Source organism: Serinus canaria, chromosome 2, assembly GCF_022539315.1.
Source record: "Serinus canaria isolate serCan28SL12 chromosome 2, serCan2020, whole genome shotgun sequence".
Lineage (NCBI taxonomy): Eukaryota > Metazoa > Chordata > Aves > Passeriformes > Fringillidae > Serinus > Serinus canaria.
The window spans coordinates 56,730,451-56,751,023 of record NC_066315.1 but is presented as its reverse complement, the minus strand read 5'-3'; the positions used below and the strand labels follow the sequence as shown (position 1 = coordinate 56,751,023).

Here is a 20,573-nt window from a genome sequence, read left to right as displayed (position 1 = left end):
CCCTCGTGCACGAATAGCTAACACTATGCCCTGAAAGGCAGGCATGTCAAAGAGGTGGAAAAGGATATTCTGGGCTCCAAAAACTACAGCACAGTAGATGCATTTAAAAAGGAAACTTTCTCAGAGTTTGTAGGATAATAGAGCTGTCTGCAGGAAACTTTAACTTGTATTCTGGTCAATTATAGGGATTAATGCAGCTATTGATCACACATGCTAAAATAAATACTAATAATATTCATCTGGGCTCCATATGGTACCCAGGTACTATCTAGAGACAAAACATGCTCATGAAGAAATCAGCAAGTTTTGCAATACATATTTTGATTTTTTATAATGCCTTGCCATGCAAATATTTGAGGTGCAAATAATGTTTTAAGTTATAATTTTTTTTCAGAGGCTTCTTAATATTAACTCAGAGCACCTTAGTTTTTTGAAAGAGCTTACTGAAAACTAGAAAAAAAGCAGACTTTCACTCAATAAAATACTGAAGCTGAAGACAGTGAAGGCACCAAGACATAAGGGATTTTTCTAATGCATTGGTTTAATTTCTGTCACCAAATCCAAAGTTCTCCACTCACTGCAGCTCTTAGCAGGAATAATTTCTAACTTAGACCTGGAGGTAACTCATCTTCCTCTGAACTGATACTGACCCATACATTTACTTTGTGCTGCCCACATCCTGCTGCTTGGGTGTGGACCACAAATACATATATTTGTTTGAATTGCAGCCCTTAGCCATGAGAAAAATCTTTGAATTACAAGTACTCTTATCTATAGAATTGGACCTTTGTCTTCACAGAAATAGGAATGCTAAAAAAAAAAAAAGAAAAAAGGAAAAAGCTACCAATTCTTTCATTTTAAAAAAGTTATCTCTTTGGAGACAGATAATAATGTTATTTTGCATTTCATAATATCATACCAGTGTCATGTCAACTGACAGGGACATCAGATTGACAATGGCAAGTATCCAATACTAGTGCAAGCAACTGTGCTTGTAAAAAATATTTAAAAGGCAACTTCTGAAAAGATGCAGCTTTAAATGACAGGTGAGACTTTATTTTTGGGGCTATTTTTAAACACAATTTCTCTTTCAAAGATGTCTGTTGGGAACAAAATAAAACTGATTTACACACATCTTTCTTCTTTCCCCTTATGGCTGTATGCTTTCTCTGTTACATAACTAAAGACTGTTAGTACTAATAAAGGAGCTGAACACCATTTCTTAAATATTCATGTGACGAATTGCTTGTTTAAATCAGGTTTAGCTCCTTGAGATGTAGTTTGTTTGCAGTTTTTTTCATAGTATATGACTTAATGACCTCTACTAGCCAGCTTCTTCTATATTTATTTGTTTTTAATTGTAGCATAAAACCTAAAAAATTGAAATAATTAACAAAATACCTGAATCATAAAGCCTGTCAGAGGCTGTTGAAACACCTTACATGTTTGCAAGTCGTGCCTTGCAAACATGCAAGGCATGACTTGCCTCTGCATCATTTTTGACAAGAAGCTGATTTTTGTTTTCAGAAGGCTCACCAGATTGTTATTAAAAAAATAGAGGCAAAATAATAACTCACTTCAATGAATCAAGCCCTTATTTTCTTATCTATGATTATACGCCCAAATATTGGTGTATATACAACTTTCTTCTCTCTGTGAAATTATTTGAAAAGAATTGGTTTACAACTCTGAAAAAAAAAATAAAAGCCCATCATTTATTATTTTGCCAACCAATCCTTGCAGGCATTAAATCTGCTTTAGCAGTAAAAATATTGCAACAAATCTTCACTTCACAAAGCTTTCTGTAACCTTGTTTCAGGAAACCTGTATTAGCCTGAAGTAAGCATCACTTCACAAACAATTTTTTTCTTACCATGAGATTATAAAATTTCAGTTTTAATGATGATATGAACTCATTTCATTAGACAGAAATTGGAAAGATGTGGAGAACACTCATAGTGCTGTTCAGCTAATACATTTCAGGGTAAGGCTTTAAATATCTGAGTTATAGTGATGGGATGCCTCAATCCTGGCAAGCTGCATTTCCAAATCCTTCCATGTCAGAGTTTCTAGACATTTGCCTTTGCTGGCAGGAACAAGCATGGTTGTAATTCAGGCAGTGGGAGAGGAATGGGCTCCTCAGCACCACAGCCCCTCCTCCATCAACACACTGCCTAGCCCCAGCAGGTGAAAACCCAATGTCCATAGTCTTCATGGAATTCCCAACCCAACAAGGAATTACAGTGTTGATGGCTTCTTTTTTCTACAGTGACATCAAAAATTTATAGTGAGACATATAAGAATATATATTTATATAAATATATAAAATATTTATATAAAATATATAAATAAATACATATACAAAATATGGCATTATTTTCCAGAGAGATGATACATTTCACAGGCCACCTTCCCTTATCCAGATTTCATTGTCATACAGAATTTTTCACAAAGTACATCAAACAATCAGCCTCAAAAAAAAATGTTGCCGAAGCCTTCCTTATGTGAAAGCATCACATACCACAAGAAAACCAAATCACTTCTCTTCCAATTAAAAAGACATATAACACTGTGACAGACAGTGAATTTAGCTATTTAAACCCAATGGTTCTTTTTCTATGCTTAGATGCAGGCAAATGATTTCTACCATAGTCAAAGCAAGCAACAATTGTGTGTCGCATAAATGAAACACGTGGGTTTCAACACCCAGGGTCTGCAATCCCCCCATCTTGTTGACATTGCTTTCAACAGGAGTTCCTCATACAGAGTAAGTGCTTTGGTAGAATGTACCAAGACAACACAGAATAGATACACCTTTTCAAAATAAATAAGCAAATACAAAGAGTAGTACTGTAATGGCAATTTTTTGTCCGTGAATATTCTGTATTAGTGTGAGCAGTAAATGAAGGAAATGTAAGCCCTGTTGCACAACTGAAGCAACGTACAGACAGAAGAAAGCTTTACCAAGAGCTTCAGTGCGACTGTTATCCTTTCCAGTGGCATAATTCAGTGATGGGTACATTAGAATTATCAATAAAATAATTTAAAAAAAATATTATCTTGGCATTTGTACTTATATCAAATAATAAAACTCAATCCCTTCTGGAAACACTTCCTTTGCTCCAAAAATTCATTTCTCTTACCTAGAACAGGTCAGTGTGTACACATAGAGAGCTAAACGTATTTGTAAATCATTCCATAACCTCACTTTCTCTTTGCATACAGATGTATACACTAGAATTACTGTGTAATATTTGGTATTCACATGTTACATTTAAATAAAGTTTATAAAAAAACAATTATATTAAATAGAGACTAACAGAATATTCATAATATATTTTACAGAAAAAAATAGCCATGTCTTTATCTTAGAAATACATTTCTTTAAAAAGTTCTTTGAGATTTTTATAAAACTTTTTACCCGTGGAGACAAGTTTCCCATCAGACCTGTAAAAAAAGCTTTATGTTTAAGTCCTTGTGGGTTTTTTGGTTTTGTTCTTCTTTTTAATACTTTTACAGGCTTAACGTCTATAAATTATTTAAAATGAAAAACCCAGTATCTTTTGGGATCTAATTGGTCACAGGCCATTCTTTAAAAAGTCAGTGGAGACTCCCTGATTCCATTCTGAAGTGCCTTTTTTTTCTCTCTCTGGGTATCAATAGTGCAGGTTTACATGGGAATTCAGAGGTCCCTATACATCCCATAGGAAGCTCGAGGTGTGTTAGTGGCAGGGTGCAGCTGCAGCAGCATCCACAGAAGCTGCAATTCCCCATCTGCTGCAGGAAGCAGAGCTTGTTACTCCACAGACAGTGCAGTCCCAGAGTGTGTGCCCAGCCCCTCCAAGGTCTCTGTGAGGTCCAGTGGCCATGCACAGATGCCAGAAGAGCTAGCACCCAATCCTCATTTGCTTTCCAAGTTATAGCAGTGGACATCTCCTTTTCCCTTCCCATCATACCCAGGAAGTGGCTGTCCGTATTTATCCACGCACCAGCAATAACCTCTTTTTCGGCCTTTGGATGGGCGACACTGAAACATAATGAAAGACCCAGTTAGCACAAATTTTGTTTTCTCCACTTGTTGTATTAGATAGCAGGTATTCCTGCTCCTTTGATACCTGCACTTCAATATCCTGACCATATCTGACAGAATCAAACAGAATATTTATTACCACTGCAAAGTATTTCAATAAAAACTTACCTTCTCTCCCCATCAGTCTCTCTGGGGTCTAATATAATAAAGAACTGAGAACACTGAGAACTACCAGAAAATAGACATTAATTGCTCCCTATCCTATCTGGCTGCACAGTCGCCCCCTTTGAATACAACACATCAGTATGGGCTAGTGACTGGGACCCATCTCTAGAAAAAAAATTTAGCAGATATGTTCTACACTGAAGCACAGGTCTGGCAAAGACAACCATTGCAGCAAGAAACACACTTGGTTTGCATCTGTTTACTGGAAGAAATTCAAAAGTGTAACTGACACTTATCAACAGATACATAATCCTTCTACACTGTGGTTATTGCAAAACCTGCTAGGTGGACTAGAACTTTACATGCATATTTTCCTATCAAAAAAATTGTGTATTTACTAGTATATAACAAGTTAGCTTTAAGTTAACTGCTGGAATTTGCCAGTAAATCTGACCAACCTGAAACTGTCACAGGCAATAACACTGAACCTCTTTAGAAGCAATAATGCAGTAAATATGCATTATAAAGTCTACTACATACTAAGTAAGTAATGCTCCTCCCAAGGAAGCAAGAATGGCAAAAAGTAGACTAAAGGAGATAACATGCTGCAGGCTGCATTCATATGTGACCCTGGACACAGTTACATTGCCATGAACCACTACGACCTTGCAAAGGTTTTACCCATTTGTAAGATTTATTGAGAATCTCACTAGGTTTGCAATGGTCAGCCTCACTGTAAAGACACAGCCTCCCTGTCAGCTCATGTTTTGTGATTTGGTGATTCAGAATTTCCAAATGCAAAGGTGGCTGTTTACTCAGGATGTATTCACAAAAGAGGCAGTGACACAAGCACACCCAGTTTCCTGTGGTTTTGTCTGTTGCATTGCCAATTTGAAGGAAGATTGGCTGGACTGGTGCTACTTATGTCCCTCAACACTGTCAAGTCTATTATTCAAACAGAGCAATTGTTGCCTCTGAGATCCATTCAGAGTAATTGAAGTTTTCAGAAGTTCAGGCTGGTACAATCTGGTAAATGTCATCACTATCCCTCTACTTCTTGTTCTCCAGAGGCTCATGGGCAGAGCCAATAGCTCAGGAGGCTATGGCAGAGGCTCACATGAGTGCCTTTTCCATGTGCAGGTACACAAGAAAACATGAAGCAAGCGTTGGGCTTCACATGCTGCTCATAGTGACTGATCCTTTCCATGTCTAGTTTATTGTCTCAGGTGACAGTGCTATCCTGGACAGAACTGGAGAGTTCTGGAATACAGAACACTTTGGAACAGCCTGCACCAGCACACTGGCCTATGAGACAATTAATTTGTGGCAGCATGGAGTAGGGTAGACCATGTTCACTAAGACCTTGCGAAAGAGATGGAAGCAGGTCACACATTAGGTACAAATTTTTTCAAAAAAGTCACTATCTTGTTTATTTTATTTTACCATAAATTATGTAATGTTATTCAGCATAACTGCAAATTAAACCATCCTTCTCATATATTATTGAGTTAAAAAGCCCAATGTAGAAATAATGCAGTGTCTTCTTTTGTACAAATCTGCATTGGCTCTATGAAAATGGACAGCAGCAGGATGACAAGGTCCAGCTTAACATACATATCAGCTTAGTTTTAGAAGAGGGTAAAGAAGTTCAAACCTACTGAGAGAACAGCTACATTAATAATTCACTGAACTAAATGGTTACCTGCAGTTCAGTTCTTATCTGTTACTAAATCTTTAAGCGTAAGTCCTAAACCTTATATTTATTGTCTCAAAAGCCTGACTAGAATTTACATGTATTCTCCAGGATTTCCATGGACGACTGCTCAACATCCACTGATGTCAAAGGAAATTTTTCTTCAGTTTTGGAGGTGAATAGACTGGACTCCAGCTTAAGAATTATTAATGACTTAAATTCCTGCTCAAAACAGAGGAATTAATAACAGCATTTGCACAATTTTACAAAAAGGAAACTGAGCCAGCACTTTTAGAGTTGTTATCCCAACAAAGTAGGCACAGATGGAGCCCAAAGAGCATAGGGCTTCTGGCTGCCAGGCTGGTGCTCTGGCAATGAAACTACATTTCTGCTAATAATAGTAACATAGCCTCCCCTTTTAGAAAGACTATATGAAGCATATTACACAACTCTCACTGATTTGTAGACTTGCATCACTCTCAAAACAAATGATCAATTAAAGTTCTCATGCTGTTGGAGGCTTTAACTGCTTTTAACAGTTGTACAATTTTCAGAAGTAATTACTACATGAAGTTAATCTGCAGAAACACCTTCCCTACTACTTTTTTTTTTTACTTCCTCTAGATAATCCATTTGAAAAGCAAAGATCATTCTACAGCTGAAATAACACTCTATGAGAAAACATCTTTTCCAAGTGTTTTTTCCTACCCACTCAGCCATGCTGTCAATAGTAGAGCTCTTCTGCTTAAAAAGTGATGCATTTATCCTGAAACAGCCAACACCCTCTACTGAAGTAGTAAACAGGTCACATGGAAAAACATAAATATCTAAATATTTGCTCTTGTGAATTTTGTATTCCACATACATTTCTAGGCTCTGCCCAGCTATTCTGTATGACCTCATAAGTTTAAAAAGTTGGAAAACTGCCCAAGCAGTGGAGACCAATTACTTCTGATAGAAACAGCTGCCATTCCCATGCCACCTGTTCTTCTCCCTTCCACAAAGAAATACTGCAGATGCATTCATGGGGCACATCAAAGCATATGGTATCCCACTGAATTCCTGGTCAATCCAGAGGCCTCCATGGAGCTACCACCATGATCTTCAGGAACAAACTGCAGACATTGACATATACCTCAGGCTGTTTGGACTCCTGGAAAGTGCAGCTCTGTTTTCAGTGGAACAATCCCAGCTCACATTTAGGTGAGTATCTGGCTCCAGTATAGAAACATGGGGCAATTCTAGTAATTGCCCAATATATTAATTCTAATTTTATCAAAACCTTTGATGAAATTAGAATTAATTTTTGTTCTTAGAAGTGTTTCACAGAAAAAAGTTATTCTTCATGGTTGTTCTTGAAAAGTCAGTTCCTAGATATCCACAAATGTCACGAAAAATAAGTGCTTTCAACTTGGCTGGAAGACTAGATGACCAGAAAGGCAGAATATGGGAGTGCCTCCTGAATGAGTTTTAATGGTGGCAGCATGATCATAATTTATCAGGTTCCTACAATCCAAAACCTACTACATTCTCATCCTAGACAGTGGTTTTGGCAACTGTTTCTAGAATTCAAAATGCCTAGCTTTCAGCCATTTTTTAATGGATTTACTGTCTTCTTCCTAACCTACTATTCTGAATTTTGTGACAATAGAATATAATTCAATTACAGATTGAACATGGCTAATAATAGCATCAAGCAAATTAATAAAACAGCATAGAATTCTGTTAATGAGATTAGACATCTGCTCACAATATCTAAAATATCAGACCTACATGTAGATGCTTCAAAAAAACCCCAAATACACTTGTCACTATTTCTTGCAGACCAGTTAATTTGATCTGGACAGGACTCACACACGTCTCAAACTGATGTTTTATTCCTAGGAGTTAATTCTATGAGGGCAACTATTATTATTTTTGGTTTGTATTTTGTTGGTGAGAGAAGCAGGCTGCATCTGTAAGTCCCACTCTGAGGGCTTGTCCCCAGGATTGATCAATGTTCTTTTACAGAATCAGCAACCCAAGTGAATATCATGTAGAATGTTTACTCACGTGATCTCCCTTTGTGGGCATCTCTTGCAAAACCCTGAGTCATTTCAAACTACCATTGAAACTACTGGACCTATGTAAATTGGCACAGTGCTTAACAAGGCTGGCTAGGCATGAAAATGTCCCTTCATTCTCTGTGCATGCTGACCAGATGGGCTATTGCACATAGTGCAGGAACCTTAAATTTTGAAGTTTCCAGGCAGCACAGACAATACACAGAGCACAGAAGCATCTATTTGCCTTGTACCAACACATTATTCTCATAAATCAGCTTCTAGGAACAAATACTAGGCAAGATTTTTATCTTTCCTATTTTTTTTTCTTTGTATTTCCTATTCTCGCCTTGGTGATAAAACTATGACTGAACTTTAAAGTACAGTCCTCCTTTCAAGTAAGATACTTTAATACATGCTTACTGCAGATCCAATTTACTACACATAATGCCAGAGATTGTCTGCAAAAATGTGGTGGTTTGCAAGTAAAAACCTCAGAGTCTGAAGAAAGATCAAAGGAAGATCTACTGAACAAAGTAAATACCAGTCTTCAGTCTTCTATAATACATATAGAAGGAAAAGGGCTATGGCACACTTGAGTGCCTTGAATACAGCCAAATGATTTGCTGTTCTAAAGCAGCTAAGAAAATACTTTTATGACACAGGCACAAAACACAGTCCTAGTCTCACTCTGCATAGAAGCCCAATGCATTTTCTGAACACAAGCAGCTGGAGATGTGAGCATTGCTCTCTGCTAGTTTACACACAGCACAACACGGCTGATGCAGGCTTCTCAAAGCTCCAGGCAACAAAAAGAAACTTCCCCTGCTTAGGAGTTGCCACCACCTGCTCAGGAAAAGCTGGGAAGCATAGAAAAGCTCAGCAGCATGTACCAAAGGTCAAACAGCACTGTCAATGCTGGACTGATGGCAAAAAGGAAGACTGGAAATCTCATCCCTGTTATAAATGCCCCACCTGACACTGACAGTTTACTGCAGAGCTCCACAGAATACTAGAAAGGAAAGGACTGTTTCTAAGAAAGCTGAAAGCCAAAAAATGGAGAGATACCATTCCCAAAATAAGGTTGCCTAGTCAGAGGTTGATCTCTCGCTTCCAACCAATGAACTGCATTAGCTATCAACCACTCCTTTGGTTACCAGAGATAGGCTGATCTGCGTAAACCTGAAGGGAAAGACATGATGGTCCACAAACAAAATCTGTCCTTGAGAAAAGTCTTAAAGAAACCTTTGAATTCAGGAAATATTGGAATTATACCAAGAAACATATATTTGGAGGCAGGCCACTAAGTAAACACTGAAATTAAATTGGATGTGCACGCTAAACAAAGAACCTGACACATCTTGCACTTTCCCAAGTTCTGAAGAAGCTGCAATGGCAACACTGAATGGAGAATGCTGCCGTAGCTCAAACCAACACAACTAAAGCATAAATACCCACAGTTTTGGTTGGCATTTGTCAAGAAAGGTCACAACCTCAGAACCAGAAAAGACTGAGAAGCCATCCTTGCTGCAGAGTAACTATTAGAAGTATCATTTTCATGATAACATGACCTGGATTTTGGAAGCGATCTGTGTAGCCCATAAAGGACAGATACATACCTTTCTCAAGTTGCTTTATGTAATATGATCCAGTGTAGGTCTTCTAGGAACTCTGAAGCAGCTATTTACAATTCAAAGCATTGATCTATTGCAGTCATATGGTGACTGCAACATTAGCTCTGTGGGTTATTGTAGAGGCAGTGCTTTTTTTAAACCAAAGGGCATTAGTATCTAGGACACCAGTCAACCCATGTGTGATTAGGTATGCAGTTTCTCAAATGAATCTGTTGTCCTGATCAACAAAAAACAAAAATATTATCCCCACTTGACAAGGTTCAGCACTATTGGATCAGGTCCTAAAACTGGAAATTACCTAGTTCCTCTGGAAAATTATATATGACGCACACTGCTGGCAAGATCCTTCAACAAAGATGCAGAAAAGGTGAAATGCAATAATTAAAACAATAAAAACTCTGTACTTACTTGCTTTTTCTTGTAGAATCCCTTCTTGTCACAATTTGGAATATGAAAGCCCCTGGGACTCAAGACATTCAGGATCTTTAGGTGGTTTAAAGTGTCTTCCATTTCTCTACGACATGGACCCTGTTAACAAGCATGTTTTAGAAAACACAAATGAAACTTCACTCCCAAAATCCATCTTTCACTCAAGAGTTAATAAATCTTTAAAGGACAAAAGAAAGCACAAAGAAAGCACAAATCCAAGTAAATCCCTTAAAACAAAGAGATGGCTGAATATGTCAAAAGCAGATCATTCATAAAAAAAAAAAATCTGACTTTCTGCTCTAATCAAGATAAACTGATTTCTAAAGATTGAAAGCCTTATGCTATGCTGAGGCACATACAGGCAGTTGAAATCACAGTCACAAATACCTTTGGGAAGGGTTAACCAGTATGTGAATCAGTCACACAGAATATAACTTAAGTTTGGAAAAGCTGGCCTTGCACCACGTGGGAAAAGAAGAAAGTAGGCCACTGGAAATACATTACAGGATAGGCCTTCCCCAGTGACATTTGATTTTTTGTGATTCTGCTGGATTTGAAAGCTTAAATTAAATTGATTCAATTGAAAATAAGTGGTTTGGCATAATGTATATATAAAATACCTCAACTTGGACAACAATTCCCAATTTCAATTGAATCAAATAGATGCAGTCACACAGAGGACCAGCTGCACACAGCAGTCTCATTAGATAAGTACATCACATTTTTTCCTCTCTTTCTTCATCTGAAAAAGGCTGACATCAAGGTAGTAAGGATTAGCTCTAGGACAATGAGCCAAAAAGAGCTTCCAGAAGCACTTCTAAGAGCATGTCTCAAACACCAACTAATTTTATCTCACTGCAGCCCTTCAGGGTAGGGAGAATAAAGCATGACAAGCCCCACTTTGAAGTCAGAAAATCAAGAGCAGAGAGCTTCACATTTTGCCAGGGGCCAAGAAGGCAGTCAGTGTCAGCAGTGGGATCAGGATTTAAGAGTCACAGCCTACAAAGTCTGTGCTTAGCTGCACTCCTATCTGGGTGTACCACCAGCCCACTTCTTCAGCAGAGACACGAAAAATTTCTTTGCATGGTTTCATGGTTTACAAATACTTAAGTTGCTACATTGGCACGAAGACTCATTTGGGGCTGTTTTTAATTAGTGAAGTAATGACATTCATACTTTCAAGTGGTAGTACTAATAGTTTGTTCATATAAAGGACTTTTTAATGTGAGTGTCTGAAAGCATATAATCTCCATAGTAGTGGAGATTAAAATGGAGTTTTTTGGCCAGTAAAGACCTTCCTTGTTACCTTCACTTTTTCTTTCTGAACCAGTCCCATAAGTTTTAAGCATGGGCTTTAAATGGCTTCTCTTACTGCTCAAACATACTGACTGCAAGTGACAGATATTCAAAGATTTGATCCCAAATTAGGCCTACAAAAAGATCAACAGATTTTAAAAATTTTTATTTTGAAGTAAGCTTCCAAAGTCAGCCAGACCAGTATCAAAAGCTAACATGCAGACACAGCTAGAAGAGCATTTGCTGACAAAGGTACCTGTCCCTGATGGACTTATTTCAAGTTCTTAAAGACACCAGCAGCCTTGGTAAACTAGTATACCTTTGCTCACCTATACCAACTATCCCTACTCATCCTAGTTAAGAATCTATTTCCTCAAGCAACCAACTTTCATTCCTTTAGTGATGGCACTTTTTCTTCACTTTTTTGGGAAGAGGACACACTGGAAGGAAGATACTGAAGCAATATAACTAGATGGCTGGACATCAGTGACAAACTAAAAATGAAGCTACTCTTGGAAGCCACACTCTCTTCAGGCAGAGTTTTTCACCTCGTACAAGTTTCAAAACCTTCTTTTGAGGATGAGAAGCCACATCTGCTTTTACCATGCATGTTTTGATAAAATGCCAAAGCATATCTAGATGCATTTTTTAAGCCATCTGTCCTAAGGCACAGATTATCAGCAGGATGTCCAGGAAGAGAATTATTATTCTTGCCCTCAGATTAGCCATACTCTGACTGCCCTGCAAATTCACTGGGCACAATCAGTAGGAAGCAATGGCAGCTCATGTAACCATGAGACTTTGTGTTTAGGCAGTAGCACCTACAGCAACTGCAAGTGGAGGTGATGCTCAGCATGTCATATAGTGACTGACTAGTCAAGACCCTAAAGTTCAGCTCAGCCTATCTCCCTTGATTTGCACCAGGCAATGTATGAACACAGTGCATGAGCATGAACACTCAGTGAGAAGCATCTTTTCTCCATTACTGCACTTCAATTACGCAGTTTGAAACCAAGTTTAATAATGACACTCCAAGTCCACTCAAACAAATGTGCAACAATTACAGGGAGGAACAAGAACTTTCGGCCTCTAAGAAGCTTTAGTTGAAGTCATGCTTGTATTGATGTAAACATCATTACATTAGCCCTATGTGTTTCCTGAGCACAATCTTCTTGGTCTGCTGATTGTGTATGCATTTTGCAGAGTCAATAGATTTACCTGTTAAAATGCCAGAATGTCCTAAAAGGCTGCAACAATTACCACTCTTTAGCTATTTAGTGTAATTATTTATCTTTTCATATGCACAACATGCTTATGTATATACACAGACACAGACACACACACATTCACAGGCTAGCAAATGCCCTCCTATTTACAAAAAATACTTACATATTCAGTCTCTTGTTTGGATTCAGAAGAGAAATTCAATGTATCCGTACTCTGTGAATCATATTCAACTTTATAGCGTTGTGTATCTTTGGCTTGCACTTTCCTGATGATATCTATTTTGATGTGTGGTGGATGTGACTTGGAATCTGGCACCCTGTGAGAGTTTGGAATGGCCAGATTTTCTACGCTGCTGGTACTCCTGTCTTCTTCTGAATCACTGAAGTTTCCTTCAAAAAGAACAAATGCAGAAGAAACAATGTTACTTGGCTGCTGGCTGTGTCGGCAAGGGCATAGAACCATAGAATCACAGAGTATCCTAAGGTGGAAGAGACCCAGAAGGCTCTTCAAGTCCAGCTCCTGGCCCTGCAAAGGACAGCACCAAGAATCAAACCACGTGCCTGACAGTATTGTCCAAATGTTTCTTGAATGCTGTCAGTCTTGCTGGTGAGACCACTTCCCTGCAGAGCCCACCCACCCTCTGAGTGAAGAACCTCGCCCACATGCCATTTCCTCAGATCCTATCACTGGTCACAAGCAAGAAGAGATTCGTGCTTGCCCTTCTACTTCCTCTTCTAAGGAAGCTATAGAGCACAATGAGGTCCCTCCTAAAACAAGCCACTACATTAGGCTCTGCGTTTCATTTTCCTTTTCACAAATTAGCAATATACCAAAAAGACGAACTATGTAGCATTCCCCATGTGTCAGCACCATTGTTGCCACGCAAAAAGTTTTCTAACTGAAGCATTCCCATGCTCAGCGCGGCCTCACAAAGTGCCCGGCTGTACTCGAGACCGGGAAACTCTCCCGGGAGCCACGGCCCCCGAGCGCCCGCTGCAGTGCCGCCAGCCGCCGGCAGGGGGCAGGCCCGCGCCGCAGGAGCGAAGCCCGCCGCAAGCCCAGCGGCGCCGCGGCGCGGATCCCTCCCCTCCGCTCCTGCTGACTTCATCAACTCCAGTAAACGCGGCCGGCTTCGGGCAATTACGGGCTGCAGTGTGGCTCTGCCAGTTCCAGGGCCGTAATTTTTTTTTTTTTTTAAGAAGTTAATACTATCAACTCTAGCCCGCTGAGTTTCCTGGTTCTAATTAGCCTTTTTAATTTTTTTTCTTTACTTTATTCAACACACAGAACGGGTTAGAAAAAGAACAGCACACTTTCATTTCTCTGCTATTAAAATAAAAAACCATCTTGGTGTACAAAACACATTTTCAAAGTAATGGACAAAAACCGCTATTCATTCTATAGTGGTTCCAAGGATAAACACGGTTTTCATCCTGAGCTTCAAAAATATTTTCTCTTTAAACTACCATCCACAAAAAGTCAGGAGAAGCACATTTTTCTAACATACTACATAAGTTCAGTGTTCCTGTACTTTCTAAGGTTTTTGTTTATGCTGCATTTCTCTCTGTTAGGAGACTCCTGCAGCGCAACTGTAACTACTTGCATTTCCTCCAGAGAATTTTTCCAGTTAAGGTAGTCCTAACATACTCCACTATTTGCTTTGCTGCCTTAGCTGCTGACCACTTTTTTTTTTTTTTTTTTTTTTTTTTTTTTTATTTTATTTTATTTAAGGAAATCCTATTGGGAGTGCTTAATGATAACATCCAGTAAAATTATAGTTTATACTAAAGTTATACTTGATGACTCACTAAAAAAAAATTTGCAAAAGCTGAGAAATTCCATATTAAAAGTCCATGTTCACATAGGTTGTTAATGCTAAATATTTCTACACAGGGAGTACAGTGGCACTGCCAATACACAGGAATGGGAGAAGGAACATAAGAGGAAGAGGATTCTGAGTTAATATTTTGGTACTGGTGGTTTTAGTGCAGCCACTGCTGGCAATGGACATAATTGACCAGGAAAATCCAAATCACAGTGCAAATGGATTAAGGAAGTTTAAGTCCTAAGTCCAAATTTCCTGGGTTTTGTGGGTTTAACTCAGACTCTCAGTGGTATTTGAACATATTTTTGGTGGTTTAGTGTCCTGTTCTGAAACAGTAGTATCTTTTCCCCCACATTCTCAATGAAATTGGCAAGAAATGAGCCACTAAAATGTTATAAACCTGAATCCAGGTCTTCTGCAATCAGTCCAGTTCATTAATTTTTCTCTTCCACCAAAAAAAAAAAAAAAAAAAAAAAAAAAAAAAAAAGTAAAAAATATTCTTAACATGCATTGAGCATCCATGACCATGTCTGGTCATTTCAGTTCAGAAAGGCCACCACAGTTCAATAGTACATCTTACACTTTAGATTAAAATGATCATATTGCCACATTTTAAACTGTAAATCATATTTTATTAACTCAGTTTCACAAAACTTGGTGCCATGCTAGGTTTACATCCTCATAAGATAAACAGAACAGCCATGAGTTACCCATTCTCTTTTTATTTTTAACAGATTGAAAGGATTTCAAATGCACACTACTATTTAACACTTTTGTGTCCAAAAAGAACAACTGGAAAGTCAGTGACCTACTACAGTTTCTGTTATAATGCTATTGTAATATACTTTACTCTATACAAACTTCTAGCAATTTCCATGAACTAGGAAGGAGCAGCAGATTAGCACGTGATGCATGACCTAGCTGCATATAAAGGAAATTATGTGATCCTGCTCAGAGAGGTGTGTATACCAGGGAGTGTTGGCTTGAGAGCTGGGAGTGGAGTGGTCCTCATGAGGAAGTGGGCACTATGTGTCATACAGGTTCTGGGAACTTCTTCCTTCTTGCACACCAGGTTTGCAAGCTTCACTCCTTGAATGTGAGCTATGAGGGTCCTACTATGCACTTTTAAAGGAATCAAAAGTTCCTACTGATTTCAAAGACAGAGTTCTCCCCCAGCCAAGAAGGCAGAAATAAGAATTCAGCTGAAAATTGAAAGATTTTTAGCTAAATACAACTCTGTCTTTCCCTTTCTCTAACAGTTACTGTTGAAAGCACTACCCCTAGATTAAATGCCACCAAGTCCTAAGTACCAAGGAGATGCTTCTTGTTACCAGTTTTACTCCAAGGATGAACAGGATGATCCAAGTTCCTATTATGAGGGAAGCTACTAGATGTTCCAAGGAGATTAAACATTTCAGTTAATACCTCCAAAGTCTCATTCAAATTGTCACAGCTTGGAAGCAGCACATAAATAATTATAATAAGGCATCGCCTGTTATTCTAGCAGGCAGTTAACTGAAACATTGGTGCCACTTTCTCAGCTAAGGAATGGCTAGTCAAAGAGTCCCTACAACCTGGCAGAAAATCTTCCGGCTTTTTAAATATGCAAACAGTGGAAAGCCTTTTGACACACTTTTCTATTAAATAAATTTTAATATACCTGCTGTTGGTTAGCAAAGAGTTTAATTAAATGCTTGCATAGAGGGACTGTGCTCTCTCAATTGGAATCCCAATTTTCCCTGTGTTTTTTAAAATGTTTTAAAAATGTGCATGCTAACAGAACTTTTTTCAGCCATCCCTTCCTTTCCAAACAAAACCCGTTCTGTGAACATCTCACTTACAAGACATGGAAGAGGTACAGGAAATCTTCGTTTCAACAAGGATTTATTTGCAGTACAGACAAAAAACCAGCCGTGCACTGTGGTGCAAATGCTTTGTTCTGAGTAACCACTTTACCAGGCCAAAGGGATATTTAAATTCGTCTTTTGTTTTTTTTGTCTGTTCCTCTCTGTGCCTAGACTTCCCTGACTTACCCACGCTGCAGTGCAGAGTTACACCGCACTCTCGAGTTTTTTGCTCACTCTGTTTTCCATGTACACCGGGGACAAACGGCGAAGATTACACCCTCTCTCTCTCTCTCTCTCTTCATCCAGGCTCTGTAGCCAGCCAGTCCCATGCACTGCAGAAGCCACATACAATCCCTCTCCCACGTTTTTTTTTTTTTTTTTAAAAAAGGAGCAGCTCTGTCTCTTTTGTGAGGCGCTACTTCCCAGCATCGGTGTTGAAGAAAGCCGGTATATACATAAGTTATAAGAGGTAAACTGTCCTTTCCTTCGGTCAAAGCACGCCTCCTTCAAAACGATCCCAAGCTCGACTACGTGGCTCCCGGCAGAGCCCCCCGCCCCCGGGGGGCAGCGAGCGAGGGCCGTTTCCGGAGACAGAGCTCGGCTGAGAGTTCGCCCACGCCTCCCCGCTCATGCTGCTCCCTTTGTAACTTAAAACAAAAGAAAGCGACACACAAAACAAAACCCAAAACAAAACAAAAAACGCACGAAAAAAAAAAACCAAAAAAAAAAAAAAAAAAAAAACCATCCCAGCAAGAAAGCAGCCAAGAGGGAGAACGGCGCGCAGGAAAGCCAGCCCTTCGCGTCCCCACCCCGGCCGCAGCCCCTTACCTGCAGCGTGCGGTCCCGGCAGCAGGAAGGCCCGCAGCTTGCTGCCCGCCGTAGCGTTGGTGCAGAGTCCGCGGCCCTCGAGCAGCGCCTGCAGCGGCCGCGCCTCTTCCCGCCGCGGCTGGCAGCTGAGCCCCGCGCCGCAGCGCTCCGTGTAGATGCCGCAGGGTTGCCCCAGGCGCAGGGCGCAGGTGAGGCAGCAGCCGCAGCCCGGCTCCCGCACCCGCTCGGCGCAGTCGGGCTGCAGGGGCTTGCACTGCTGCAGCGCCCGCGCGTCGCAAGGCTCGCAGCGGACCACCGGCCCCGCCAGCGCCGCCGCCGCCCGCCGGACCAGCAGCGCCAGCGCCGCCGCCGCCACTGCCCACAGAACGCCGGGCCGCGGCACCATGGCAACGGGCGGAGGGGGCCGCCGGGAGCCGCCCCCGCGCGGGCCCGGGACGGGCAGAGCCCCGCGCGGGCGCTCACACGCCGCTGCGGGCCGAGCGAGCCGAGCGGCGCAGCCCGGGCCGCCTCCGAGGGCCCGCGGGGAGCGGAGCCGCCGATCGCTCGCAAGCCTGCCGGCGTGAGGAGGCGGGAAGCCGCGCTGCCGGCACTCGCACGCCGGCCCTCTGTGCAGTCGCTTGCCCGTAGTCACATCAAGGCAGCAAAAGCTCGCTAGCAACAAAAGCAACTTTCTCCTTCTCTTCTTTTCCCCCCTCCTCCCTGCAGCGCGCCTGAATTACTTGGCTCGACAGTAACTTTTTTTTTTTGCCACACACAACACTCAGAAAAAAAGGAAAAAAAAAAAGAAAAACTTTGCAAAAGTTAAATTGAAAAAAAAAATAAAAAGCCAAGCCCAGACGGTCAGAAGAAAATTTCGTCCAAAAACATTTTAGAAAAGGAGATAGTACCGAGAAGGGAAAAATAGAGATGGGGGAAAGAAAAAGCGAGGTTCCCTTCGTTTTATTCCCCGTGCTGCCTGCCAGCCGCGCTGCCCCGCCGCACTCCCCGCCACTCCGCACCCAGCTGTCCCCCGCGCCGTCCGTACGCCCTATATAGCGCCGCGGCCGCCGGCCCGCCCCGCGCCATGAATAACGCGCGGCGCGGCAGGAAGAGCCGGCCCTCGGCGGATCCAGGGCTCGGTCACGCAGGGCTGTGAGGGCGGCGCAGCGCGGGGGGAGCAGACGGGGGACGCCGCGCTGCCGGGGGTTTATGGGCGCTTCTTAGAAATCAGCTGTGAGGGGTAGGGCTCTGGCGAGAGGGCCACGTCGTGTGTCTCTAGTTTCAAGAAAAAGTGGTCTCTCTGTGCGTGCGCTTCCCCGTGACCGTGTGTGTTCCCTTGGCACCGAGAGAGGCGAGAGAAGCTCGAGGAGAGTGCCCTTTTTTGGACTCCTAGCTCCAATCCTGTCCACTTTGGGGCTAAGAGCCGCGGCCCTGGCGAAGGTCCGCCTGTGCTCGCACCCGCTCGCCCTCCCGCAGGTTCGGGGCATACCTTGAGCCCGGCTTACAGCTCATATGACAGCTGCGTTTCTAAGGAAAACTGGGGGGGAAATGTATGTGCAGGACCACACCCACACACACAGGAACCCCAGCCACGTTTGAGAAGATGATGCTCTCTGGCCCAGGACTCGGTCCATATCTTGCCCCGTATCTTCCAAGATGTGCCTCCCTTAACTTTTTTTTTTTTTTTTTTTTTAAGTGTTCTCTGTACTCTTGAAACTTGTCCTTCCATATATAAGAAAACAGTTTCCATTGCAATGTCTTCCCAAATCTAGGATAAAAAAGACAAAAAATCCATCCCCCCAAACTCCCAACATCGAAATTCTTCATGGATTTTTGCACAATGCATGTATTTGTCTTCAGGCCACTGCAAATTCTCTTTCCGTTTTGCTAGGCATATTTTGCTCCTCCTGTTAACTTGGCTTAACTTTGATTGAGAAAATCTGAATTGGCAGTGGCAAATTTTGTGACGATTCTTTCTGAAGCTCTGCTGCACTCTCATGAGGAAGAGGACGGTGAGGTGTATATATAGACAAATATATGGTGTTTCAATCAGAAGCTTTCCTCATGAAAAACAAAAACAGCAATACTCACAGATACTGACTTGTACAAAAATGTTCTGCTGAGGGAATTATGAGCCAGACTACTGCTCTACTTTCAGCCCCTTCATCAGTAATACTGAAGCTCATCTTTCAGTAATACCTCAGCTGTTCAAATGTGTCAAAATTCAAGTGGAAGAGAGAAATATATATGTTACTGCTCAGGTACTGAGCTACGATACTGTTAAACTTGAAAGCTGCACTTTTTACAAGACATGTTTTTTAGATAATTAGAATCACCTTTTCGGTTTTATCTATTCTTAATTCAGTACTTATACCTTGCAAATAACATCTTGAATGTAGCATCGTACTCAGCAGGATAAAAAATATCTGGTTTTCTTTGTGAATAATATGGTGTAAGAGTAGACACTTTTCCTTGAGAAATTAAAGATGCTTTAGAAGAGAGATCAGCCTTGCTTAACTCCCCGATGAGTGACTACCAAAGATTTTCAGTATTCTTTTGTCCTTGTGCTCATTTTGTTAATTGACCAAAAGAGGTCGCAGGTTGTCCAGGATTGAATTACAGATTCCCTGTCTGCACGAGCCCATCTACAAAGCGGGAAAGGATCAAGCCTAATATCCTGCATGTTTGGTTTCACGGTTGGGTTTTCTAGGGGTTTTGTGGGTTTTTTTTTTTTTTTTGGTTTTTTTGGGGGGGATTTTTGTTTTGATTTTTGGTTTTTCCTGTTGGGTTGGTTGGTTGAGGTTTTTTAGGTGCTGTTTCAGATTGATTTTTTGAATTGGTTTGGTTGGGTTTGGTTTGGTTTTTCCCCAGACTATTGCAGGAAAACTTGCTGTTACTTTTTTGGAAATTTTGGTTTTAATAACTGTTTTGTAGGTGATGAAGTCCAAAACTCCTTGGGGTTGTTAGACAGCATGTATCAGATTAGGTCTAGCAGGAAGAGGAGGCCTTCTTCGCTCACATTGTATGTGTACAGGTATTTTTCAGTTGGGGTGAGATTTTATAGCATGCTCTTTTCAAAACTGAAACAAAAATGCATAGGAAATGCTGAGGGAACAAAAGTGAAATGGGGAAAAGGGGATGGGAGGAATGAAAGAGAACAAGCCTTTCTTTCACCAGAGTTGTACACCTCTCACACACTAGTATGAGTGTAATTTGTATTTCAGACTGTGGCAAGAGCATTTTCACCAAGCTGAATTTTTATTCTCACAATCAGAAAGACTTTTTTCCTTTCTCTTCCTTCTTTTAAGGTGTTACACAAGCTGTGGTGCACCATTTTGAAGTCATTAATTGAAAGAGATATCTTCAATGTCACAAAATAGAAGAAAATGCCCTTTTTAAAATACACAGTTGTTGAACTTAGTATATATTTTTGAATAGCATTAATCAAGATTAATGCAGCATCATGGGGCTTTGACCAAAAGAGCTGTAAATGTCAAATTACCACCAACAAATATGTAGCTGGATCACCTTTGCAAGGAGAAAGCCAGTGATGTGTCAGAGGTCGGGTGGGTCTAAGA

The 20,573-nt window shown here is 40.9% G+C and overlaps 1 protein-coding gene across 1 annotated transcript; it reads right to left on the bottom strand.

The window, feature by feature from the left end:
* Positions 1-1,701: 1,701 nt before the first annotated feature.
* Positions 1,702-17,401, bottom strand: IGFBP3 (insulin like growth factor binding protein 3). Its single transcript, XM_009093870.4, has 4 exons — positions 17,017-17,401; positions 12,679-12,905; positions 9,973-10,092; positions 1,702-4,027 (listed from the first exon to the last, which is right to left on the bottom strand). The coding sequence occupies exons 1-4, from the start codon at positions 17,399-17,401 to the stop codon at positions 3,902-3,904; spliced, it is 858 nt and encodes a 285-aa protein (XP_009092118.1). The 3' UTR covers positions 1,702-3,901.
* Between the last annotated feature and the right edge of the window lie 3,172 nt (positions 17,402-20,573).